We start from the raw sequence: 27,635 nt of genomic DNA on the forward strand, positions 1-27,635 counted from the left end.
GGATGTATATATCTTGTGCCTTCCAAACTGCTTCCAGAAATTCCAGGCATTGCTGCCCTGCCGCATCCCTGCCAGTGTTCTTTTACAATCAATTCTGACCAAATCCTCTCTCATACCTCTGTAATTTCCGATACTGCACTGTAATACTGATATATCTGACTTTAGCCTCTCCTTCTCAAATTGCAGGGTGAACTCTTTCATATTATGATCACTTCCTTCTAAGGATTTGTTTACTTTAAGCTCTCTAATCAATTCCAATTCATTGCACAACACCCATTCCAGAATAGCTAATCTCCTAGTGGGCTCAACCATGAGCTGCTCTAAAAAGCCATCTCACAGACATTCTAGAAATTCCCTTTCTTGGAATCAAGAACCAACCTGATTTTGCCAATCTATCTGCATATAGAAATCCACCATGACTGTAGTAACATTTCCCTTTTGGCATGCATTTTCTATCTCCCATTGTAATTTGTAGACCACATACTTATTACTGTTTGGGGGGTCTATATATAACTCCCATCAGGGTCTCAATACTCTTGCAGTTCCTTAGTTTTATCTACAGTGATTCAACACCTTCCGACCCCATGTCACCTCTTTCTAATGATCTGATTTCATTTTTTTTTAACCAACAGAGCAACGCCACACACTCTGCTTTCCTAACTGTCCTTTTGATACAATATGTATCCTTGGACATTAAGCTCCGAGCTATAATCTTCTTTCGGCTGTGATTAAGTGATGCCTACAACATCATACTTGCCAATCTGTAACTGTGCCTCAAGTTCATCTCCCTTATTCTATAAACTGCGTGCATTCAAATATAACACCTTCGATCACTCTTTTCGATTTTGTCCACCTTTTACATTGCAACTCATCCTGCTGACAGCAATTCTGCCCTATCATCAGCATCTTCTTGCTCGGAGTCTCACTACCCATTGCCCCTGTTTGTAAACCAACTACCTCATCTTCTGCACTATCACTCCAGTTTCCATTCTTCCCCCCCACCCCAGTGAAATTAGTTTAAGCCCATTCGAACAACTCTAGCCAACCTGCCTGCAAGGATATTGGAACCCCTTGGGTTCAAGTGTAACCTGCCCATTTTGTAAGGTTGTACCTTCCACAGAAGAGATCCTCCTGATTCATAAATGTGAACGCCTGCCCCTACACCAGTTCCTCAGCCACACCTGCCAGATCAGCCTATTCTTACCCTCACCAGCATGTGGCACAGGCAGAAATCCAGAGATTACTACACTGGAGGTAGTGTTTCTCAACTTTCCATCTGGCTACCTAAAATCTCTCTTCAGGACCTCCTCACCTTCTCTACCTATGTCGTTTGTGCCAATATGTACCAAGTCTTCTGGCAGCTAACCCCCACATTTGAAAATGCCATGGACCCAAACCAAGACATCCCTGATCCTAGCACCCGGACACAACATACCATCCGGATGTCTCTGTCACACCCATAGAACCTCATCTCTGTTCCTCTAACTATGGAATTTCCTATCAGCACTGCAATCCTCTTCACCTCACTGCTCTTCCGAGCCTCAGTGCCAGAGACCAGGTCACTGTGGCTCCCCCTGGTAGGTCAGCCCCTCAATAGTATCCAAAGTTGAATAACTAGTATTGAGGGGTATGGCCACAGCTGTATTCTGCACTAGCTGTGCATTTCCCCTCCTTCTCCTGATAGTCACCCAGCTACTTGTCTCCTGCAACCTAAGTGTGACTATCTCCCTGTAACTCCTGTTTATCACTTCCTCATTCTGATGTACGAGTTGAAGGTCATCAAGCTGCAGCTCTAGTTCCTTTATACATTCTCTCAGGAACTGCAACTCGGTTCATCTGGTGCAAATGTGTTTATGTGGGAGACTGCAGGGCTTCCAGATTTTGCACATCCCACTCAAGAGTACAAAACACTACCCCTAGAGCCATTCTCACTAAACTATTATGCCCAAACAGATAATGAACAAATAAAAGCAGGAAGAGAGAATCTTAAGAGAAAATTTACCTTGCCCAAGCCTGATCTCGTCTATGCCTGAGAGCCAAAAATACTCTAAAGACTGGCACACTCAAAAGAATGCCACTCTGCTGGCACTCGAGTTATTTTTATTGGCCCTTTCTATTGAAACCCTCTTGTTGATTGGTTGCTCCTGTGCTGTGAAACTCTGCCTTTAAAATCTCGATCACCATCCTGATTAAAAGGTATCTCTTTATGCACCCTTGATATTGATTGTCCAACTCAGAGAAAACTGCCATGAAGCTCTGCTTTTTAAATCTTGAACGCAGACCTGACTGAAAGCAAACTTTTTTTTATTTTACGCACTACCTCATGCTGACTGGTCAGCGAAAAGAGAAAACGTGTTTATAGTTGTGTCTTGGGTGGTGAGGGTCCCTGAAGATGGGTGCTGCTTTCCTGTGACAGCATTTCATGTAGATGTGCTCAATAGTTGGGAGAGCCTTACCCATGATGAACTGGGCCATACTTAGAACATTTTGTAGAATTTTCCAGTCAAAGGAATTGGTGTTTCCATATCAGCCAGCCAGTCAATAAACGCTCCACTACAAATCTATAAAACTTAATCAAAATTTTAGACATTATATGGAACTTCCACAAAATCCTAAGTAGTAGAAGCACTGCAGTGCTTTTACCCTGGTCCAGAATTGCTACTTCACTCATGAAATGGCTTTCCAGAAAGGAACATTGTTCAGTTTTGAAATGCTCAAAGAGAAACACTTTTAGAAAAACAAGACTTTTATCGGTATTTACAGATGTGACAGTATGTTAATAGGACAGTTAAAAATGTAACCAAAGCAAGTACATGTCTGATAGAGCTACTTAGAAAAGTATACAATTCAAACAATGGTAGTAGAATCATTTCAAGTGTGTATAAGGGTTTGTCAAATCTTAAAATACATTCGACTTCATACATTAAAACAAAATGGGAGAAGGAAGGAGGGATAATAATATCTGAGGAAGAATGGACAATAATATGGAGGCATCAATGGAAGTGTACCAGTTCACAGAATTGGAGGGAGTTCGGGTGGAAAAACTTGGTAAGATATTTTATTACACCCTCTCAGAAATCCTATTATGATAGTTTGCTGGAGAAGTTGTGGAAATCAAAATGCAAACCTGACGAAGGGTCTCAGCCCAAAACATCAACAGCGCTTCTCCCTATAGATGCTGCCTGGCCTGCTGCGTTCCACCAGCATTTTGTGTGTGTTGCTTGAATTTCCAGCATCAGCAGATTTCCTCGTGTTTGCAAACCATTATCATATTTTCTGGGAATGCCCCAATATCAAAGACTATTGGAGTGGGATACATAATGCCCTACAAGACATCTTTAAATATGAAATACCTTTAGAAAGTAAGACCATTTATTTTGGGTATATAACCTCAAGAATGGTTGAAAAGAGTTAAATATTTAATGAATATACTGCTGGTGGCTGGTAAAAAGGCCCTTATCAGGAAATGGTTATCACAGGAGAGCCCAACTTTAAATGTATGGATGGAAATTACACTGGACATTTTTAAAAAATGAAGATAACAACATCTGTTAATCATAAGTTGGAACAATTTGATTCATACTGGGAAAAATGGTTTAACTACATAATGCCTCATAGGCCTGATTTTATTCTCACAAGTCAGTATGTTGTAAAAAGATCACTCCCTACTTTGTACATAGTTTTCTTATTTCAATTGTTCTTTCTCTCCCCTCCTTTCTAGAAGTGTATACCTCAGATAATTATTATGTGGAGATTTGTGACAAATATGATTATATGATATATATGTACAGTATCTGAAATACATCTTATGGAAATGTTTGTTTGATGATAAACTTCAATAAAAAAATAAATTACCAAAAAAAAATGGCTTTCCAGAGATCGAACCTGGAGCTCTTGTAACTTTCTTGATCACCAGACTTTAATGTCTCTGATCTGGTTCTCAGCAAACTGTGGATCTCATGGTTTATCAAGGGCTTCTGACTGGGGAAGATTCTGAATAATTTTGTGGGGGGACACTCGTCTACAGCTTTTTAATGAAGTCCATTACATCCATGGTGTATTCATTCAAATCCACACGAGACCTTGAACACGCCAAGTCCAGACTCGAAGTAATCACGTAGCCACTCCTCTGCTTCCTGTGACCACCTCTTTGTTGACTTAATCTCTGGAACTTTGCTCTCTACCATCTGCCTGTTTGTAGACACGAGAAGAACAAGCAAGTGATACAATTGACCTAAATGCGGTCTGGGCATGGAACAGTAGGCATTCCTGATCTTAGTATAGTAGTGGTCCAACATGTTGGAACCTATAGTATTACAGATTATCTATATAAACATGTAGTAATTGGGCAGGGCTTTCTTCAAACAAGCCTGGTTGAAGTCTCCGACTATAATTTGAAATACATCAGGATGGACCATTTCTTGTTTGGAGATGACATCATGCAGTATCACGAGCGCTTGATTATAATCAGCCACTGGTGGTATGTAAATTTCAGATCAAGCAGCCTTCTGGTTTGACCACTATATCTGGTGTGTTGGGAGGAAGCCACACCTTTGTCCTGTATTTCCTTCCTGATGGCAGCAGCAAGAAGTACATAGCTTGGATAGTTGGGATCCCTGATGATAGATGCTTCTTTCCTGTGACAGCACTGGATGCATGTGTGCTGAATGGTGGGATCCATGATGGAATGGGCTGTATTCACTACTATTTGTTCAAGGACATTGGTGATCCCATACCAGGTTGTGATGCAATCTGTCAATATACTCTCCACTACACATCTATAGAAGTTTGTCAAAGTTTTAGATGTCATACTGAATTTTCACAAATTTCTAAGGAAGCAGAGACATTACCATGCTTTCTTTGTAATTGCAGGTTAGGTCCTCTGAAATAATAACACCAAGGAATTTAAAGTTGCTGACCCTCTCCAACTTTGTTCTGCCGATGAGAAGTGGCTCATGGACTTCCAGTTTCCTCCTCTTGAGGTCAATAATCAGGTCATGTTGACATTGAGTGAGAGGCTGGTATGGCACAACTCAGCCAGATTCTCAATCTCCCTCCTACATGCTAATTTGTCACCACCTTCAGCCAATGACAACAGTATCATCAGCAAATTTGCGTAAATATGGCATTGAAGCTGTGCTTAGCCCCACAGTCATAAATATAAAGTGAGTAGAGCAGGGGCTAAGCCTTGTGGTACACCTGTACTGACGGTGATTGTGGAGGAGATGCTGCTGCCAATCATAACAGACCGAGATATGCAAGTAAAGAAATTAAGGATCCAGTTGCACAAGGAGGTATTGAGACCTAGGTTTTGGAGCTTATTCATTAATTTTGAGGGGATGATTACTGAATGCCAAGCTGTAGTCAATGGACAGCATACTGAGGTATGTAGCTTCACTATCTAGTTTTAAATGGTTGAGTCAAGAACCAATGAAATGACATCAACCGTTGACTTGTTGTGATTGTTGGGAAACTGGAACAGACCCAAGTCATTCATCAGACAACAGTTGATATGTTTCATCACCAATCTGCCAAAGCACTTCATCACAGTGTAAATGCTATTGAACGATGGTCATTGAGGGAGGTTACCAGTTCTTCTTAGGCACCAGTATAATTTAAGCCTGCTTGATTCAGGTGGGTACCTCAGATTGATGAAGTGAGAAGTTAAAGATTTCAGTAAAAACTCCAGCCAGTTGATCAGCAGAGGTCCTCAGCAGTTGCCGAGGTATTCCGTTTGGGCCGGATGCTTTCATTGGGTTCAGCTGAAGGATGCTCTCACATCAGCCTCAGGGGTCATCAGGGGCTGTGGAAATATGTGAAAGTACCTCCATGTTTTGACAAAGCAAGCATAAAAGGGATTGTGCTTATCTGGGAGTGAAACCTTCTTGTCACCTATGCCACTTAGTTTTACTTTGTGGGAGGTGATGACATTCAAGTCCTGCCACAGCTGTCAAGCTTCCTTCAGTGATTCAAGTCTGGTCCGAAATGCTACTTCGCTTGTAAGATGGCTTTCCAGAGATTGTACCTTGACCTCTTGTATTTTACTTGGTTGCCAGACCTAAATACTACTGATCTTGCACTCAGCGGATTGCAGATCTCTTAATCCATCCAGAGCATTTGGTCAGAGAAAAGACTCTGAATGATTTTCTGGGGACACACTCACTTATGACAACTATGGTGTATTAGTTCAGATCCTCTGATGAATCCCTGAACACGGCCCAGTCCACTGACTCGAAGCAATCCCATAGCCACTCCTCTGCCTCTCACAACCATTTCTTTGTTGCCCTTACCTCAGGGGTTTTTGCTCTTTAGCCTCTGCCTATATGCAGGTAGGAGAACAGCCAGAAAGGATTTCATAAAATGTGGTCTAGGGATGGAACAGTAGATATTGCAAATCCTCGTATCACAGTGGTTGAGTATGTTAGGACCCCTTGTGGTACAGGTGATATGTTGATGATTATTGGGCAGAGATTTCTCATAACTATCTCTGGATTGCAGTTCCACAACAGAATTCCAGGTTATTATTTCCCATTAATCCCATAATCTTTGGAGATCTTTTCTTCACAACCACACAGAACTGGTTCTACCTTCTTCCCAAGCAAGACTATCATTATGGCATTAAATTAGTTTGATCTATCCAGTTCTTCATCAGAACTATCTTTCCCCCCCCCCCCTCCATTTTCAAACCAATTTTGTGTCTCACCATCTATAAATCCAGTTCCAATGGTTTCTAGTTTTTCGCTCCACAAAGACTATTGGAGGGGGATACACAGTGCCCTACAAGACATCTTTAAATGTGAAATACCCTTGGAGAGTAAGACCATATATTTTGGATATATACCTCAAGAATGGTTGAAAAGAGATAAATATTTAATGAATATACTGTTGGTGGCTGGTAAAAAGACTCTTACTAGGAAATGGTTATCACAGGAGCCCAACTTTAAATACATGGATGGAAATTACAATGGACATTTACAAAATGGAGAAGATAACAGCAGCTGTTACTCATAAGCTGGAACAATTTGATTCATACTGGGAAAAATGGTTTAACTACATAATGCCTCATAGGCCTGATTTTATTCTCACAAATCAATGAATCTGTTGTAAAAAAGATCACTCCCTACTTGTACATAGTTCTTTCCTTTTGCTTGTTTTTTTCTTTCCACTCTTTTCTATAAGTGTATACCCCAGATAAATACTTTGTGGAGACTTTGTGATATATATGATTATATGATATATATGTACAATGTCTGGAATACATCTTATGGAAATGTTTGTTTCATGAACTTCAATAAAAAAATAAATTACAACAATTTTATTTTCATATTAATAGGAAAATATTTTCTATTTTCCATTCCATTTATATCTCCAATGCCACATTGAAGGTCCTTGACAGGATTATTCTCTGAATGCAAACTTAACCAGACTTCCGCCACCGCCACCTTCCTCCACTTGGCTGAGCTTGATATCACAATGAATAACTTCTTAGACTCCCATTTACTTCCTCCAAATAACAAAGCCTGAAAAGGTCCAAACTGTAACCTTCCTTGTATGGCATACCTTTATTTCATTTCAGTTTAGGCATTTTTCAGTTCAATGTTGAATGCATCACTGTCACTTCCTAGACTACAACTGAAATTAGAAAATGTCATTAACTTCACTGACAATTTCCATTTTTATCTGGACTTGAGAACGTCAAATTGCAAATATCTTCCAAATTTCCGAGAAGAGACAAGTTTCCACTGTGAGCCCACCAACTCCAACTAGCATAACTACAATTACACCTACTATTCTTCCTGTGAAAACCCCATTCCATTTCCTCAGATTCTTCTGAAGGTGTCTTCAGTTTCTTCTGCTAAGGCCCTGTACTCTTTTCTCAGAATTCTCTCATCTTTTCTGCTCCCACTGTAGGTTTCTCCTCAAGTGTCTTCTACTGCATCTATCCCCATATTCAGCATATGATTCTTTAACATTTCATACTTAACAGAGTCATAGAAAAGTATACGACAGAAACAGGCCTTTAGGCCCATATAGTTCATGCCAAAAAAAAATTAAACTGCCAACTCCTATCAACCTGCACTGCAACCATAGCCCACCATACACCTACCATCTATATATTGTACCTATCCAAATTTCTCTTAAACATTGAAATCCAGCTTGAATGCACTACTTCTGCTGGCAGCTCGTTCCAAACTCTCACAAACCCGAGTGGTTTCCTCTCACGTTCCCCTTAAACTTTCACCTTACACCCTTAACCCATAACCTCTAACTGTAGTCCCACCCAACCTCAGTTATAGAAAATATTTTCTATTTTCCATTCCATTTATATCTCCAATGCCACATTGAAGGTTCTTGACAGGATTATTCTCTGAATGCAAATTTAGAGAATAAATTTCATCCTGGTAGCTTCCTCAAAAAACTCTATAGGATTGGTTAGACACAACCTACCATGCACAAAGCCATACTGACTATCCCTAATCAGTTCCTGTCTATCCAAATACTCATATCTGGTCCTTTAGAATACCTTCCCATAACTTTCCCACTACTAATGTCAGGCTCACCAGCCTAAATTTTCCTGGTTTATTTTTAGAGATTTTCAACAGTGAAACAACACCAGCTATCCTCCAATCCTCTGGCACTTCACTTGTCACAAAGGATGATTTAAATATCTCTGCTAGGGCCCCTGCAATTTCTGCACTTGCCTCTGCAGTGTCCAAGAGAATACCTTGTCAGGCCCTAGGAATTTACCCACCCTACTTTACCTCCTCCTTTAAAACCTGTACAAGATTCATGACCTCACTACTGCTGTGCCTCACTTCTATAAACTCTGTTTGTCTCTGAGTAAATACAGACGCAAAAAATCCATTTAAGATCTCCCTCATTTCTTTTGGCTCCACACCTGGATTACATTCTGATCTTCCAGAGCACCAATCTTGTTCCTTACAATCTTTTTGTTTTTCACGTATCTGTAGAATCTCTCAGGGATTTTCTTTTAACCTTGTCTGCGAGGGTAACTTCATGTCTTCTTTTAGCCCTCCTGATTTCTTTCAATGTTCTGTTGCATTTCTTAATCTCCATAAACACCACATTTGTTCCTACCTGGCTATACCTGCAATGCATCTCAGAATCAGAATCAGGTTTATTATCACTGGCATGTGATGTAAAATTTGTTACCTTAGCAGCAGCAGTTCAATGCAATACATAATATAGAAGAGAAAAAAATAATAATAAATAAATCAATCACAGTATACATATATTGAATAGATTTAAAAATGTGCAATATAAATACTGTATATTAAAAAAAGTGAAGTAGTGTCCAAGGCTTCAATGTATATTTAGGAATCGGATGGCAGAGGGGAAGAAGCTGTTCCTGAATCACTGAGTGTGTGCCTTCAGGTTTCTGTACCTCCTACCTGATGGTCACAGTGAGAAAAGGACATGCCCTGGGTGCTGGAGGTCCTTAATAATGGACGCTGCCTTTCTGAGATACCGTTCCCTGAAGATGTCCTGGGTACTTTGCAGGCTAGTGCCCAAGATGGGGCTGACTAGATTTACAACCTTCTGCAGCTTCTTTCAGTCCTGTGCAGTAGCCCCTCCCATACCAGACAATGATGCAGCCTGTCAGAATGCTCTCCATAATACATCTACAGAAATTTTTGAGTGTATTTGTTGACATGCCAAATCTCCTTTATTTCTTAACCAAAGCCTCAATATCTCTTGAAAACCAAGGATCCCTACAAGTGTTATCTTTACCTTTGACTGTTAGGTGGTCTGTAATATAGCCCCATTAACGCGGTCATACATTTCCTATTACTCAGTTCCACCATACGCTTCAGTAGACAAGTTCTCCAGTCCGTCCTCACTGAGCACTGCCATGACATTTTCCCTTTCCAGTAACACCACTACTCCTCCTTTAATCCTTACCACTCTGTCACATCTAAACCAATAGAACCCTAGAATACTGAGCTGCCAGTCCTGCCCCTCCTGCAACCAAATCTCACTAATGGCTACAATTAATTCCGGCTGTTGATCCATACCCTAAACTCATCTGCCTTTCGTACGATATTTCTTGCATTGAAATATATGCAGCCCAGGACATGAGTTGCACCATGCTCAACCTTTTGATTCCTCACTTTGTCTGAGGTTTTAACATCTGTCTCCACAACCTCTCCACTATCTGTTCTGGTACTAGTTTAAACAACCACTCTCTGCACCCCCGTGCAGCACTAGCAAACCTTCTCACTAGGATATTAGTCCCCTTCCAGTTCAGGTGCAAACTGTCTCCTCTGTACAGATCCTACCTTCCCTTGCATAATGACACCAGCCCCAATCAGAGTACTGGTAGATCCAGCAAGGTAGATCTCTCTGGGATTGCCTGACTCTGCCATCTTCAGCAAAATTATTTACCTTCTCAAAGCACCTTCCCACAGGAGATGGAACACCATTCCTTTTACATTCTTCTTTTCTATTTAGCTCATATGAATAATATTTGCATTATATTCTTCCAGGCATAAAGCTGAATTCAACAATTTCAGATGATCAATTTTTCCATATCGAATTTCCGCTATTATTATTCCTTCTAGATTATTTCAGGGAAGGCTTCCATTTCTTCTATTTTCATCTGATTTAGCTCAATCTTTTAAGCCCTTGTTCTATCATTATCCTCTTTGCCTTGCATCATCATACTTTGTCATTAATCTCTCCCATCTCCCTCTATATTACAGACTTTCCCTCCCATCTCCCTTTACTCTGAATCTTCCATAAGACATAAAAATACAAAAATACAACTGCAGATGCTGTGGATCAAAGAATACGTACACGGCGCTGGAAGAACTCAGCAGGTCAGACAGCATCCATCAGAAAAGAGTAGCCAACGTTTCTGGTCAAGACCCTTCATCAGGAATGGGGGGGGGAGGGGGAAGAGAGGGCCGAAGCCCATTAATAGAGATAGGGGAGGGGGAAGGGCCAGAGGCACCAGGTGGAGAACCAATCAGAGGAAGGATAAAGGGGGGAGGTGATAAGCATGAAAGAACTGTAGAGATAAAGGAGCAGAAAGTTGAAAGGGGAGAGAGGCAGAGAGGGACCTGGGATAGGGGAAGGGGGAGGGGGAGGGAATTACCAGAAATTGGAGAATTCTATATTCATACCACCAGGCTGGAGGCTACCCAGACGGTAGATGAGGCGTTGCTCCTCCAACCTGAGTTTGGCCTCATCATGGCAGTGGAGGAGGCCATGTATGGACATATCTAGATGGGAATGAGAGGCAGAGTTGAAGTGGGTGGCAACCGGGAGGTCCTGTCTATTGTGTCCTCTCAATAACTTCTCCTTTGGTTCTTCCCACTTTCTCCAGATCAAGGGCGTAGCCATGGGCACTCGCATGGGCCCTCGCATGGGCCCCAGCTATGCCTGTCTCTTTGTGGGTTATGTGGAACAGTCTATGCTCCAAATCTATACTGGCACCACTCCCCAACTTTTCCTCCGCTACATCGACGACTACATTGGTGCTGCTTCCTGCACCCATGCTGAGTTTGTCAATTTCATCAACTTTGCTTATAACTTTCACCCAGCCCTTAAATTCACTTGGTCCATCTCGGACACTTCTCTCCCCTTTCTTGATCTCTCGGTCTCCATCTCCGGAGACAGACTATCCACCGACTTCTTCTACAAACCACTGACTCCCATAACTATCTTGACTATACCTCTTCCCACCCTGTCCAATGCAAAAATGCCATTCCCTATTCCCAGTTCCTCCGTCTCCGCCGCATCTGCTCCCAGGATGAGGTTTTCTGTTCCAGGACTTCTCAAATCTCCTCTTTCTTTCAGGATCGTGGTTTCCCTTCTGGCGTCATCAAAGATGCCCTCACCCGCATCTCCTCCACCTCCTACACTTCAGCCCTTAACCCATCCTCCTGTCACCACAACAGGGACAGGGTTCCCCTTGTCCTCACCTTCCACCCCACCAGCCTCCGGATCCAATACATTATCCTCTGCAACTTCCGCCACCTTCAACAGGACCCCACCACCCAGCACATCTTTCCCTCCCTACCCCTCTCAGCTTTTCACAGGGATCGTTCCCTCCGCGACTACCTGGTCGACACGTCCCTCCCCACAGAACTCCCACCTGGCACTTATCCCTGTAAGCGCAAATGCTACACCTGTCCCCACACCTCCCCCCTTACCACCATTCCGGGCCCCAGACAGTCCTTCCAGGTGAGGCAACACTTCACCTGCGAGTCAGCTGGAGTCATCTATTGCTCCAGGTGCTGCCTCCTCTACATCGGTGAGACCCGACACAGATTGGGGGACCGCTTCATTGAGAACCTATGCTCCATCAGTCACAATAGACAGGACCTCCCGGTTGCCACCCACTTCAACTCTGCTTCACATTCCCATCTAGATATGTCCATACATGGCCTCCTCTACTGCCATGATGAGGCCAAACTCAGGTTGGAGGAGCAACGCCTCATCTACCGTCTGGGTAGCCTCCAGCCTGGTGGTATGAACATTGAATTCTCCAATTTCCGGTAATTCCCTCCCCTTCCCCCTATCCCAGGTCCCTCTCTGCCTCTCTCCCCTTTCAACTTTCTGCTCCTTTATCTCTACAGTTCTTTCAAGCTTATCCCCTCCCCTCTTTATCCTTCCTCTGATTGGTTCTCCACCTGGTGCCTCTAGTTCTTCCTCCACCCCCATCATTGGGCTTCGGCCCTCTCTTCCCCCCCCCCCCCCCCCATTCCTGATGAAGGGTCTCGACCCGAAACGTTGGATACTCTTTTCTCACGGATGCTGTCTGACCTGCTGAGTTCCTTCATCATCGTGTACGTATTCTTCCATAAGACATAGTAGCAGAATTAGGCCATTTAGCCCACTGTCTGCTTTGCTATTCCATCATGGCTGATTTAGTATTCCTCTCAACCCTTTTCTTCAGCCTTCTCCCCATAACCTTTGACACACTTACGAATCAAGAATCTATCAACCTCGGCATGAAATATACCAAATGTCTTGGCCTCCACAGCAGTGTTTGGCAATGAATTACACAGATTCACCACTTACTGGTTAAAGAAATTCCTCCTCATCTCTGTTCTAAAGGGACACTCTAAAGGGTGTGCCCTCAGGTGCTAGACTCATCCACTATAGGAAACATCTTCTTCAATCAACTCTATCTAGGCCTTTTAATATTCAATAGGATTCAATAAGATCCCCCACATTCTACTAAGCTCCAGCAAGTACAAGCCCAGAGCCAAATGTTCCTCATACATTGCCCTTTCATTACCTTTATCCTAACTGTTAAATTAAGACTTCTTGTATATCTCTAGTTTTTTGACCCAATTCTAAAGACAAAACTTAAACAACATCTCTCTTCACAAGTACTGCTTCACCTGAGTACATTCATTCTCTCTTGATACGCTTCTTAGTAAGTCCTGAGTTTTTGAAAGATAAACATTTTTCTCCACTTAATTCCACCACTTCCTCAAACATAATACAAAAAAAATCAGTGGGTACCTGTAACATTTACATTTATCATAAGGTAATTTTTGATTTAGGTTACTGTCACTGTCACGTGCCTTTGAACAATACATACTGCCATTCCACATTCTACATGCTCTTCCACTGTAGAACAAAGATGTCATCTTGGCTTACCGGCATGCAAGATCAATTCAACAAAATTGCAGTAAACTGCTGTCTCCAAAAATTCACACTGTTCAAATTAATTACCACCTAAAATGAAAAGTCTTTCTAGCATTCAGAATGTGTGTAATTATCTTAAAATTTTGAGACAGTAATAAAGTATTAATCAATTTTCAGTCATTTGTACCATAGAGCGATGTAAAGCATGTATCCTCATTTCTTATCCATCTACTTCTACCACTCAAATCTCAAATAGCCTATCTGAGGTAACAAACTCCATTCCCTTCAGCATTTAAGTAACTCATTGCATTTAAACTTTAAGTAAATAGCTCTAACTCAGATAGCTTAGCATTTAAATTTGGAAAGAAGCACCTTTAAATTTGCCATTATTCTGATTGTCTACACCTCAATATTCCATGTTCCAAATACCCACTGAATAAAATAGTTTTTCTGACAAACCAAGCATTTAAAATGAGCTGGTATCAAAATTGAAGCATAAAAGGTACAAATTGGTGTATAAAAATGAATCTGTTCAGAAAATCACATCCATTTTAAAATCTTAAATGCTTTTATCAATACAATTTCATGTGTCAGGTCAGTTTAAATAATTATCAATCATGTATATATTTAGGACTCGGTGACAGGAAATATAGTACTTTCCATTTAAGAAACACACATCGGATAAAATGAGAAGCAGGTGTCCTGAGAGATTGATATGATTGCAGCAAACTCTTAGAATGAATCATTTAAGATTAATATGTTTGAGATGATTGAACCATTGCGGATTTTCTCAAATTCTCTAAATAAGATACCAAAAAATCATAAACATGAGAAAATCTGCAGATGCTGGAGAAGGGGGGAGTATCATAGGACGGAAGGCCTTGGAAGGAAAAAAGGGGGAGGGGAGCACCATTATTGTGAGGGGGAAAGAGAGAAATTAATTAAAAATTAGGGATGCTCCCCTCCCCTTTTCTTTCTTCTGTCCAATGATATTCCCCCTCCTCCAGCCTTGTATCCCTTTTGCCAATCAACTTCCCAGCTCTTTGCTTCATTCCTCCCCCTCCTGTCTTCTCCTATCATTTTGGGTCTTCCCCTCCCTCTTTCAAATCTCTTACTATCTCTTTTTTCCATTAGTCCTGACGAAGGGTCTCAACCCAAAACGTCGACTGTACTTCTTCCTATAGATGCTGCCTGGCCTGCTGCATTCCACCAGCATTTTGTGTGTGTTACCAAAAAAGATACCAGATTCAAAAGAACTTCTTGATGTTTAGTTTGGAGTAGAATGCATAAATCATACCATTACAAAGAAATAATTAAGGACAGTACCTGATCAACAATGGAATCCAGTGTACTTAGGAGTAGGAATCCTCGACCTCGAACTAGATATTCGCCCAACGCAACCATGTGGCTTTCTTCCTCCTCCTCCTTGTTCTCAGACCTCTGAGACACAGCATTACAAAGCTGGTGCACATCTGTCAGGAATTCTCGTGCTAACGTGTTACAGGCACTGCTCATGTCTGAGCTATGGAAAGAAGTAAATCTGTTAGAACATTTTAAAAGCAGACAACATTGCAATCTCCTTCATTCAACTTTAAAGATAATCTTACACCTTGCTGCAGTACTTGGATAATGGATCTTCAATAGTGATTACAAAAGCCAAATTTTAGAACTAGCCATACAATTGAAAAGCCTGCCTCTCAAGCACATACAAAATTGAAATAAAATTAACTTTAGAGTTCAGGTTATTCACAAATTACACAGAATTACGTATCAAAATATATACCCACTCTACTTAAACTTTTTACACAGTCATACATAAAAGTCATCTCATATATTAAAGTTAGTTAAACATTTAATCCTGCACATTATCCCAAGAATCTTGTTTCACTGCAAATGTTTGAAATTTAAGCTCCTACATGGATCTTGAAAGTTGTCATTTGAGTCAATTACTGAGATCTTCCAACCACCCTAAACCACACAGATATGAACAGATGGAAGTGCTAAATTCAGAAATGTTGAACCCTTGTGGCATCATGTGATATCACATGGACAATCTCCATCACATAAAAGTATTTCATATTACAGCACATGACAGGCTTACTGTTTCACCCATGCTTGATAATTGATTTAGTACAAAGTCAACTTGTGCTATTTGGTGCTTAACAGTTTTGGTTATAAATTGTGAACATTTATAAACATATACCAAGATCCTAGAGAAACTATTTGAATATAGTAAAGATTTCTAAGGGTATTAACTCTAGATTTGTTTCAGTATTCAAAGTAGGCTCAACAGGGAAGGCAACATGAATACCTGCAATATATAAAGCGATTGTTAATAATGTCAGAGTATCTCCAAAGTAGCTGACCAATTAGATATGGTATCCTCAAATTAGTAACAGCTAAAAGCAATATAGTTAACTATATAACAATTGAGCAAGGAAACTGCACAAAATGTACTGCCAGTAATTTGTTTGTGTATGTGAAATCTACTTCGCGTGCCTTCTATTTTATGAAGAATTCAATTAGTTTCACTCAATTATAATTGTAATGATGCTTAACTGAAACTGAGAGCAGAGTTTTTCACAACTTGCTTTAGTTCCTCTAGGTCTGAACAAAAACAAGGATTATTTGATGGGGTGGGTAATTTTCAATAAGAAGTAATATATTCCTCTTCCTGTTTGCAAGGGGCAGTAGATAAACAGTTCTGGTGAAGATTTGCACTTCTTCTGAGATAGAAGAGATTCTGCAGATGCTGGAAATCCAGAGTAATACACAGAAAATGCAGGAGGAACTCAGCAGGTCAGTCAGCACCTTTGAAAAGGAATAAGCACTTGATGTTTTGGGCCAAGACCCTTCAACAGGTCTCGACCCAAATATCAACTACAGTACAGGTGGCCCCGTTTTTCGAACGTTCACTTTACCACAGCTCACTGTTATGAAAGACCTACATAGCACCTGTTTTCACTAACCAAAGAAGATTTTCGCTTTTACGAAAAAAAGATGTCCACATTATACGTGTGTTTACCCCAAGAAAGACTACCATGACCGTGAAGCCTTGTGCGGGCAGTTGTGTGCACGTGTACATGCCAATTATTTTCCTCCAAATTGATTTTGGCTCGCTGTCTTCCCGATTTTGATAAGTGAAACTACACCGTACATACAATATTTCTACTTTATATAGGCTGTATATTTATCATATCATTCCTGCTTTTACTATATGTTGGTGTTATTTTAGGTTTTACGTGTTATTTGGTAGGTTATTTTTTGGGTCTGGGAACACTCAAAAATTTGTCCCATATAAATTAATGGTAATTGCTTCTTCGCTTTACGATATTTCGGCTTACGAACGGTTTCATAGGAATGCTCTACCTTCGGATAGAGGAAGGCAGGGGAAACCTGCATTTATTCCTTTCCATAGCTCAGATTCAGGTTTAATATTACCGGTAAATATCATGGAACTTGTTTTCTTTGCGGCAGCATACAATGAAATACACAGTAGTAGAAAATAAACTTGAATTAAAGACAGTATAGATATAAAATAACTAAATTAAATTAGTACAAAAAGAGAAATAAAAATGTAGTGAGGAAGTGTTGATGGTTTCAATGCCCATTCAAAATTGGATGGCAGGGGAGAAGAAGCCATTCCTGAATCGTGTGTGTGCCTTCACACTCTGTGCCTTGGTAGCAATGAGAAGAAGGCATGACCTGGGTGATGGTTGTCCTTCATGATGGATGCAACCTTTTTGAGACATAGCTCTTTGAAGATGTCCTGGATACTATGGAAGCTGGTGCCCATGATGAAGCTGACTAAGTTTACAACTCTCTGCAGCTTATTTTGATCCTGTGCTGTAGTCACACCCCCATACCAGGCAGTGATACAGCTGCTGAGAACGCTCTCCATGGTACATCCGTAGAAATTTGCAAGTGTCTTTGGTGATGTATCAAATCTCCTCAAACTCCTAATAAAATATAGCCACTGTCATGCCTTCTTTGTAAGTACATTGATATGTTGGGTCTAGGTTAAATCCTCAGAGATACTGACACCCAAGAACTTGAAATTTCACATTCTTTCATTTCTGATCCCTCTATGAGGACTGGTGTGTGTTCCCTCATCTTACCCTTTCTGAAATCCACAATCAGTTCTTTGGTCTTACTGATGTTGCGTGAAGGTTATTGCTGCAACACCACTCACTAGCTGATATATCTCGCTCCTGTACGTTCTCTCATCACCATCTGAAATTCTGCCAACAGTAGTGGTATCATCAAACAAATTTATAGATGACATTTGAGCTGCGCCTAGCTATGCAGTCATGGGTATAGAGAGAGTAGAGCAATGGGTTAAGCACACATCCCTGAGGTGTGCCAGTGTTAACTGTCAGTGAGGTGAAGGTGTTATTTCCAATCTGCAGAGATGGTGATGCCGCCTGACTCAAGTTCCTCCAGCAGTTTGTACGTGTTATACTTTTTCTGAGAATGTTTCAAACATTCCTTTGGCCATCCTGATAATCTTCCATCAGAGCAGAGCACTTACTTTATTTTGGAAGTCTTCCATAAAGCATGAGAATGATATCGCCTACTTGTCAAAGCTGATTGAGTAATTTTAAATATCCCCAGTGTACAAGGAAAAGGATCACCAACATCCAGTCACATTGAGCATTGTGTGAGGTTTGAGGATCTGATTGTTCTAATTTTCTCTACCCTGAAATGTTAACTTTACATCTCAAACAAAAGAAAACCTGCAGATGCTGGAAATCGAAGCAACACACAGAAAATGCTGGAGGAACTCAACAAGCTAGACAGCATCTATGGAAAAAGAGTACAGTCAACGTTTTGGGCCGAGACCCTTTATTAGCATATTTTTATTGTATATTTGTAGACATCAGGAACCCTGTAAATAAAGCTCTTCTCAGACAACATCTTACAGACACCATGTACATGCCCAATTAATAGAAGACAGTTGATGGAGGAAGGGAAGCCACTTTCTTCGAAAAAGTCCAGGGTGTCCATAAGACCATAAGATACAGAAGAAGAAGCAGGCCATTTGCCCCATTGAGTCTGCTCTGCCATTCAATCATGGACTGATCCAATTCTTCCAGTCATCCCCACTCCCCTGCCTTCTCCCCATACCTTTTGATGCCCTGGCTAATCAAGAACCTATCCATCTCTGCCTTAAATGCACCTAATGATTAGGCCTTCATAGCCGCTCATGGCAACAAATTCCACAGATTTACCACCCAAATTGTCCCACCCTGCTACCTGTAAAAACACCATCACCTTCTCTCAATTCCTCCATCTCCGCTGCATCTGCTCTCACGATGAAGCTTTTCATTCTAGATTGAAGGAGATGTCAACAAAAGGGGCTTCCCTTTCTCCACCATCAACAGTGCCCTCACCCACATCTCTTCTGTTTTACGCATGTCTGTTCTCACCCCATTCTCCCACCACCCTACCAAGGATAAGGTTCCTCTTGTCTTCATCTCCCACCCCACCAGCTTCCACAACCAGCACATAGTTCTCCGAAACTTCCGCCACCTCCAACGAGATCCCACCACCAAACACATCTTTCCCTCACCCCCATAACTTTCTCCTATCTGCAGGGATCACTCTCTATGCGACTCCCTTGTCCATTCGTCCCTTCCCAAAGATCTCCCTCCTGGCACTCATCCTTGCAAGTGGAACAAGTGCTACACCTGCCCCTACACCTCCTCCCTCACTACCATTCAGGACCCTAAACAATCCTTCCAGGTGAGACAACACTTCACCTGAGTCTGTTGGGGTCATTTACTGTGCTCAGTGCTCCCGGTGTGGCCTCCTGTACTTCAGTGAGACCTGACGTGGATTGGGAGACCGCTTCGCCAAGCATCGGTGCTCTGTCTGCCAGAACAAGCAGGTTCTCCCAATGGCCACCCATTTTAATTTCACTTCCCATTTCGATATGTCCATCCACAGCCTCGTCCACTGTCATGATGAGGCCACACTTAGGTTGGAGGAACAACACCATGTATTCCGTTTCGGTAGCCTCCAACCTGATGGCATGAACATCAATTTCTCAAACGTTCAGTAATTCCCCCACCCCCTTCCCCATCCCTTTTTCCCCTCTCTCACCTTATCTCCTTGCCTGCCCAACACCTCCCTCTGGAGTTCCTCCCTCCTTTTTCTTTCTTCCATGGCCTTCTGTCTCTTTCAATCAACTTCCCAGCTCTTTACTTCATTTCTCCCCCTCCAAATTTCACCTATCACCTGGAGTTTCTCTCTCCCCTCTCCCCACCTTTTAAATCTGCTCCTCAGTTTTTTTTACTCCAGTCCTGCCAAAGAGTTTCAGCCCGAAACATCGACTGTACTTTTTTTGCATAGTTGCTGCCTGGCCTGCTGAGCTCCTCCATCATTGTGTGTGTTGCTCGGATTCCAGCATCTGCAGATTTTCTCTTGTTTGTGATGCATCTTCCCAATTTTGCTTTCTTTGACTTTCATTGAAATTATCCTTCTCGCCAGGCTAAGGAAACTGCAGAAAGCTGATCTAATTTTAATAAGACTTTGAATACTTCAAATGTCTCCTTAACCTTTAAATTCCATATTAAGAAATCCCAGTCTCCTCTTTTAAATTGATTCTTTCTTCCCTGTCTTATATTAATAAAGAACAACTTTGTCCTCGGTAGAACTGCAACATCCTTCCTTCAGTTCAGTGCCGAAACTTTCCACAGTATTTCATCTGAACCTAATAAGCATTCCATCAACATGAGCAAAATGCCTTTATTTTAATATCCAAGCTTCTAATTATGAGGCCAAGGTGCTTGCACACTTAACACATTTTTCAAATCTCTCTGTCCTTGCACTCAATTTAAAACATGAGAATTTTTTTCATACTTTATCAATATAAATTACTTCATACTTTCCTGTGTTTAATTTCATCAGCCCATGTTTTTCTGAAGCCTTTTACTATTCACCTCACTGATTACGGTTTCCAAATGCCTGCTGTCAACTTTTGAAATTAATCCTTCTACATCCAAGTCCATATTACTAGCAACTAGAGGTCTCAATACTCATCAATTGGAGACATCACTGCTCATTTATCTTAGGTCAAAAGAGATTTAAAATTAGCATTGTTTCCTGTTCCTTATATACACACACACACACAAACCACTAGTCTTTATTTCAAATGGCTGTAATTTTGCCTACATGTCCACTGCAAGGTATTGAACTTTTTACAACATATGCTACAGTACGCAGTATTCCTACAGTAGAGCTGGTCATTGACATGAAACATTAACTACGGTAGTTCGCTCTCCACCAATGCTATCTTAATAGCTCCAGCAGATTATTTTTATAGCAACACACACAAAATGCTGGAGGAGCTCGGCAGGTCAGGCAGTATCTATGGAGAGGAATAAACAGTCGATGTTTTGGGCTGAGACCCTTCATCATGACTGGAAAGGAAGGGGGAGAATGGCAAAATAAAAAGGTGCGGGGAGGGGAAGAAGGACAAAATAGAAGGTGATAGGTGAAGCCAGGTGTGTAGGGGAGGGGGGAATTAAGTAAAAAATTGGGAGGTGATAATTGGAAACAGCAAAGGGCTGGAGAAAATGGAGCCTGATAGGAGCGAAGAATAGAAAAAAGGAGGGAGGAGGGGCACCAGTTGGAGGTGATAGGTGAGAAGAGGCCAGTTGCCAAAATAAGGTGGGGGGAGGGGAAGAAGGACAAGATAAAATTAGAAGCTGCCAGCAGGATTTAAATATCTCCTTATCCGAGGAGAGCTGGGACTCAGTTCTCAAATCGGTTAACTCAACCTCCCTTTGTGCTCGCCATTGCCTCTTACAGTTTAAGATTGTTCATAGAGCCCATATGTCTAAGTCTAAACTATCTCGATTCTACCCTAGCATTAGTCCGCTCTGTGATAAATGCAAGAGGGGCGTGGCCTCTCTCATCCATATGTACTGGTTCTGTCCTAGCTTGGAGAAATTCTGGAAATATGTCTTCACTACATTATCGGGTATTCTGAATCAGCACCTAGAACCTAACCCCTTAATTGCTCTGTTCGGTTTTTGGGGCGAGACAGATTTATGTCTGGGTCCGACCAAATGCCGAATACTATCCTTTGCCTCTCTCCTGGCGAGACGCCTGATCCTCCTTAGATGGAGAGATGTTGCCCCGCCCACTCATGAGCAATGGCTTAACGACATTATGGCCTGCTTGGATCTCGAAAAAATTCATTATTCAGTTCTTAATTCGGATCTAAAGTTCCATAAGGTCTGGGGACCTTTTATCGAGTACTTTCATAACCTTCCTCCTGACGAGGGTTTTTTTTTCTTTTTCTTTCTTCTTTTCGGTCCCTTGCTTTCAGCTCCCTTTTTTTTCTGGTAGTAGGCATTATTATCCTCTGTTGCTATGTGTATTCACAGTCTGGGAGTTTGACTGTCCGGACTTATACTCTTTATACTGTGTGGTGGTTGGTCTGGAGTTGTTGTTGTTTTCTTGTGTTGTGGGGCTTGGGGAGGACACTAAGCTCACTTGTCTTTAATCTAGGTGCTTTTTTGTTAAATTCTCTTCCTTTGTAGCATATTGTTATTGTATGCTTAATCTTGCACTGTATTAATGCTCCTCATTGGGATTTGGGGTTTTTAATTTTGTAAAATGTTTTGAAAAACTAATAAAAAAATTTATTTAAAAAAAAGCTGCCAGTCCTGATAAAGATTCTCAGCACAAAATATCGACTGATCATTTCTCTCATGAATCCTACCTGAGCACCGAGTCCCTCGAGCATTTTGTGTTTGTTACTCTGGATTTCCAGCATCTGCAGAATCTTTTGTGTTTGGTACATTCCACTACACTTATTTATTCTTGAAACACTGGAGCCAGTTTGCATACAGCATGATCAAAATACAGCAAATGATTGATTTTAGTGATGCTGGTTGAATATACATATTGGCCAAGATACTAGGCAAAAGTCCCCTACTCATTAAGTAATATTTGATAGCTAGATAATGTTTCTCCCCAACTATCCAACATAAAATTATGCTCTTGAGAAGGTACATTTTTTAAACAGACCTTTTAGTATGACCCAGTACATCTGTGGATGTGAATTTCCCACTAATCAGGACATTTACCATGGCAGGTGCGCAAAAAGGGCCTGAAAGATCATTGGAGACCTGAGTCACCCCAACCACAAACAGTTCCAGCTGCTACCATCCAGGAAACAGTAACGCAGTATTAAAGCCAGAACCAACAGGCTCTAGGACAGCTTCTTCCACCAGGCCATCAAACTGATTAATTCACACTGACACGTGTATTTCTAAGCTCTGTTCTGTTGTATATCTTACTGAACATACTATTTATTACAAATTACTATAACTTGCACATTGCACATTCAGACGGAGATGTAATGTAAAGATTTTTACTGATGTATGTGAGGGACGCAAGAAATAAAGTCAATTCAACTTAATATAACCATATAACAATTACAGCATGGAAACAGGCCATCTCGGCCCTTCTAGTCCATGCTGAATGCTTACTCTCACCTAATCCCACTGACCCGCACTCAGCCCATAACCCCTCCATTCCTTTCCTGTCCATATACCTATCCAATTTTGCTTTAAATGACAATACCAAACCTACCTCTACCACTTCTACTGGAAGCCCATTCCACACAGCTACCACTCTCTGAGTAAAGAAGTTCCCCCGCGTGTTACCCCTAAACATTTGCCCCCTAACTCTCAACTCATGTCCTCTTGTTTGAATCTCCCCTACTCTCAATGGAAAAAGCCTATCCACGTCAACTCTATCTATCCCGATCATAATTTTAAATACTTCTATCAAGTCCCCCCTTCAACCTTCTATGCTCCAAAGAATAAAGACCTAACTTGTTCAATCTTTCTCTGTAACTTAAGTGCTCAAACCCAGGTAACATTCTAGTAAATCTTCTCTGTACTTTCTCTATTTTGTTGACATCTTTCCTATAATTCAGTGACCAGAACTGTACACAATACTCCAAATTCAGCCTTACCAATGCCTTGTACAATTTTAATATTACATCCCATCTCCTATACTCAATGCTCTGATTTATAAAGGCCAACATACCAAAAGCTTTCATCACTACCCTATCCACATGAGATTCCACCTTCAGGGAACTATGCATCATTATTTCTAGATCACTCTGTTCTACTGCATTCTTCAATGCCCTACCATTTACGATGTATGTCCTATTTGGATTATTCCTACCAAAATGTAGCACCTCACACTTACCAGCATTAAACTCCATCTGCCATCATTCAGCCCACTCATCGAACTGGCCTAAATATCTCTGCAAACTTTGAAAACCTACTTCATTATCCACAACGCCACCTACCTTAGTATAATCTGCATACTTACTAATCCAATTTACCACCCCATCATCCAGATCATTAATGTATATGACAAACAACACTGGACCGAGTATAGATCCCTGAGGCACACCACTAGTCACTGGCCTCCAACCTGACAAACAGTTATCTACCACTACTCTCTGGCATCTCCCATCCAGCCACTGTTGAATCCATTTTACTACTTCAATGTTAATACCTAACGATTGAACCTTCCTAACTAACCTTCCGTGCGGAACCTTGTCAAAGGCCTTACTGAAGTCCATATAGACAACATCCACTGCTTTATCCTCGTCAACTTTCCTGGTAACCTCTTCAAAAAATTCAATAAGATTTATCAAACATGACCTTCCATGCACAAATCCATGTTGACTGTTCCTAATCAGACTCTGTCTATCCAGATAATTATATATACCATCTCTAAGAATACTTTCCATTAATTTACCCACCACTGATGTCAAACTGACAGGCCTATAATTGCTAGGTTTACTCTTAGAACCCTTTTTAAACAATGGAACCACATGAGCAATACGCCAATCCTCTGGCACCAACCCGGTTTCTAATCACATTTAAAATATTTCTGTCAGAGCCCCTGCTATTTCTACACTAACTTCCCTCAAGATCCTAAGGAATATCCTGTCAGGACCCGGAGATTTATCCACTTTTATATTCTTTAAAAGCGCCAGCACTTCCTCCTCTTTAATCGTCATAGTTTCCATAACTTCCCTACTTGTTTCCCTTACCTTACACAATTCAATATTCTTCTCATTAGTGAATATCGAAGAAAAGAAATTGTACAAAATCTCCCCCATCTCTTTTGGCTCCGCACATAGCTGGCCACTCTGATTCTCTAAAGGACCAATTTTATCCCTCACTATCCTTTTGCTATTAATATAACTGTAGAAACCCTTTGGATTTATTTTCACCTTACTTGCCAAAACGACCTCATATCTTCTTTTAGCTTTTCTAATTTCTTTCTTAAGATTCTTTTTACATTCTTTATATTCCTCGAGCACCTCATTTACTCCATGCTGCCTATATTTATTGTAGATATCTCTCTTTTTCCTAACCAAGTATCCAATATCTCTTGAAAACCATGGCTCTCTCAAACTTTTAACCTTTCCTTTCAACCTAATAGGAACACAAAGATTCTGTACCCTCAAAATTTCACCTTTAAATGATCTCCATTTCTCTATTACATCCTTCCCATAAAACAAATTGTCCCAATCCACTCCTCCTAAATCCTTTTGCATCTCCTCAAAGTTAGCCTTTCTCTAATCAAAAATCTCAACCCTGGGTCCAGTCCTATCCTTCTCCATAATTAGATGGAAACTAATGGCATTTTGATCAATGGACCTGAAGTGCTCCCCAACACATACCTCCGTCACCTGACTTATTTCATTCCCTAACAGGAGATCCAACACTGCCCCTTCTCTAGTTGGTACCTCTATGTATTGCTGCAAAAAACTATCCTGCACACATTTTACAAACTCCAAACCATCCATCCCTTTTACAGTATGGGCTTCCCAGTCTATGTGTGGAAAATTAAAATCTCCCACAATCACAACCATGTGCTTACTGCAAATATCTGCTATCTCCTTAAAAATTTGCTCCTCCAATTCTCGCTCCTCATTAGGTGGTCTATAATACACCCCTATAAGTGTTACTATGTAGCGGTGTGCTACACACAGCGCTGAAATAACGACACGTAGTCGATGCACTGCAGTTACAAAAGAGATTTTATTTGAACTTCACGGCCTCGCTTTAAAGCCTTCCTGATCCCGCCCTCCCCGGGCAGGGATGCTGTAGGGAGCACGTATTCACAGTCCTGTCCCGCGCGCGGGCTTTTCCCCTTGCTGGTGAAGCAGACTTGGCGCCCTTTTGGGATTGGCCTTTATGCCGGCACGCTGGCTATTTGTGAGCTGGTTCGAGTGCACTAGGAAGTGGGTCGCCACATAACCCCCCCCCAGAACCGGCGATACACCCCCCAATGTCCACAGTCTGGGCCAGACCGTTTGGGAGGTCTGCCTCTGCGCCACGTCCACATGGGCCGGTTTGAGTCGGTCCACTGTGAAGACCTCCTCTCAACCCCAACGTCCAGCACGAATGTGGACCCGTTGTTTCTGATCACTGTAAACGGCCCCTCGTAGGGCCGCTGTAGCGGTGCCCGATGTCCGCCCCTTCGTACAAACACAAACTTACAGTTCTGCAGGTCTTTGGGTACACAGGTCGGGTTCTGCCCATGCTGCGAAGTGGGTATATGGGCCAGGTTGCCGAGCTTCTCGCGTAGTCTGCCCAGGACTGCTGCGGGTTCTTCCTCGTGCCCCCTTGGGGCTGGTATGAACTCCCCTGGGACGACCAGGGGTGCGCCATACACCAACTCGGCCAACGAGGTGTGCAGATCGTCTTTGGGCGCTGTGCGGATTCCGAGCAGGACCCAGGGAAGCTCGTCCACCCAGTTAGCTCCTCGCAGGTGGGCCATGAGAGCCGACTTTAGGTGACGGTGGAAACGCTCCACCAGTCCGTTCGACTGTGGGCGGTAGGCAGTTGTGTGGTGCAGCTGTGTCCCCAAAAGGCTGGCCATAGCTGACCACAGGCTGGAGGTGAACTGGGCACCTCTGTTGGAGGTAATGTAGGCTGGTACACCAAAGCGATATACCCAGGTGGCAATCAGTGCCCGGGCGCAAGATTCGGAGGTGGTGTCGGTGAGCGGGATCGCCTCTGGCCATCTTGTGAACCAGTCCACGATAGTGAGGAGGTGCCGCGCGGAATGTGGTCGAAACGCCGGTGGGTGGGGTGGAACTGCTGCGGCAGAGCTTTGGTGTGTCGCTGCACCTTGGCTGTTTGGCAGTGATGCACCATCAATAACTCTCTGAGACGGGAGGCGAGATATCGGCTTTTATTGACTGGAAGAAAGAACAAGCAGTAGTTGACCACCATACTACATCCTGGAGAATGAGGGCCGGGCTCAGGCCTCAATCGCCTTTATACCGGGGCTTGTGGGAGGAGCCACAGGAGCAGTCAGCAGGGGGCGTGTCCAGACAAGTATATGTAGTTCACCACAGGCAGTGCATGCACAGTTTGGCCCATTCACTGACCTGCTTGTGGAGTCCGTGCCAAACGAACCTGTTAGAGACCATCTGGACGGTTGTCCTGATGGAGGGGTGCGCTAAGTTATGAATGGAGTTGAAAATGCGCCGCCGCCAGGCTGCCAGGACGGGGTTGGCCGGTTGGTGACGTCACAGAGCAGGGTCCTCTCACCTGGGCCTACGGGGAGGTCCTGGAGCTGCAAACCGGAGACTACAGTTCTGTAACTCGGGATCTCCTCGTCTGCCTGCTGCGCCTCCGCCAGCGCCTCAAAGTCTACCCCTTGGGAAAGGGCATGAATGTTAGGGCGAGAGAGTGCGTCGGCCACAACATTGTCCTTTCCTGAGACATGCCAGACACCCGTCGTGTATTCAGAGATGTAGGACAGATGGTGCTGCTGGCGGAACGACCAGGGATCGGACACCTTCGTGAACATAAAGGTAAGTGGTTTGTGGTCCGTGAACGCGGTGAAGGGTCTACCTTCTAAGAAGTACCTGAAATGCCGGATTGCCAGGTATAGCGCCAACAGTTCCCGGTCGAAAGCACTGTATTTGAGCTCCGGTGGTCGCA

The 27,635-nt window shown here is 42.3% G+C and overlaps 1 protein-coding gene across 2 annotated transcripts in view; it reads right to left on the minus strand.

The window, feature by feature from the left end:
• Positions 1–27,635, minus strand: part of lyst (lysosomal trafficking regulator) — a 316,053-nt gene that overhangs the window by 204,864 nt on the left and 83,554 nt on the right. For both annotated transcript variants that reach the window (XM_073056659.1, XM_073056660.1), the window contains exon 3: positions 14,953–15,148. In XM_073056659.1, the coding sequence (XP_072912760.1) occupies positions 14,953–15,148 (196 nt within the window). The remainder of the gene's footprint in view (positions 1–14,952; positions 15,149–27,635) is intronic.

This window comes from Hemitrygon akajei, chromosome 9 (assembly GCF_048418815.1).
Source record: "Hemitrygon akajei chromosome 9, sHemAka1.3, whole genome shotgun sequence".
NCBI lineage: Eukaryota > Metazoa > Chordata > Chondrichthyes > Myliobatiformes > Dasyatidae > Hemitrygon > Hemitrygon akajei.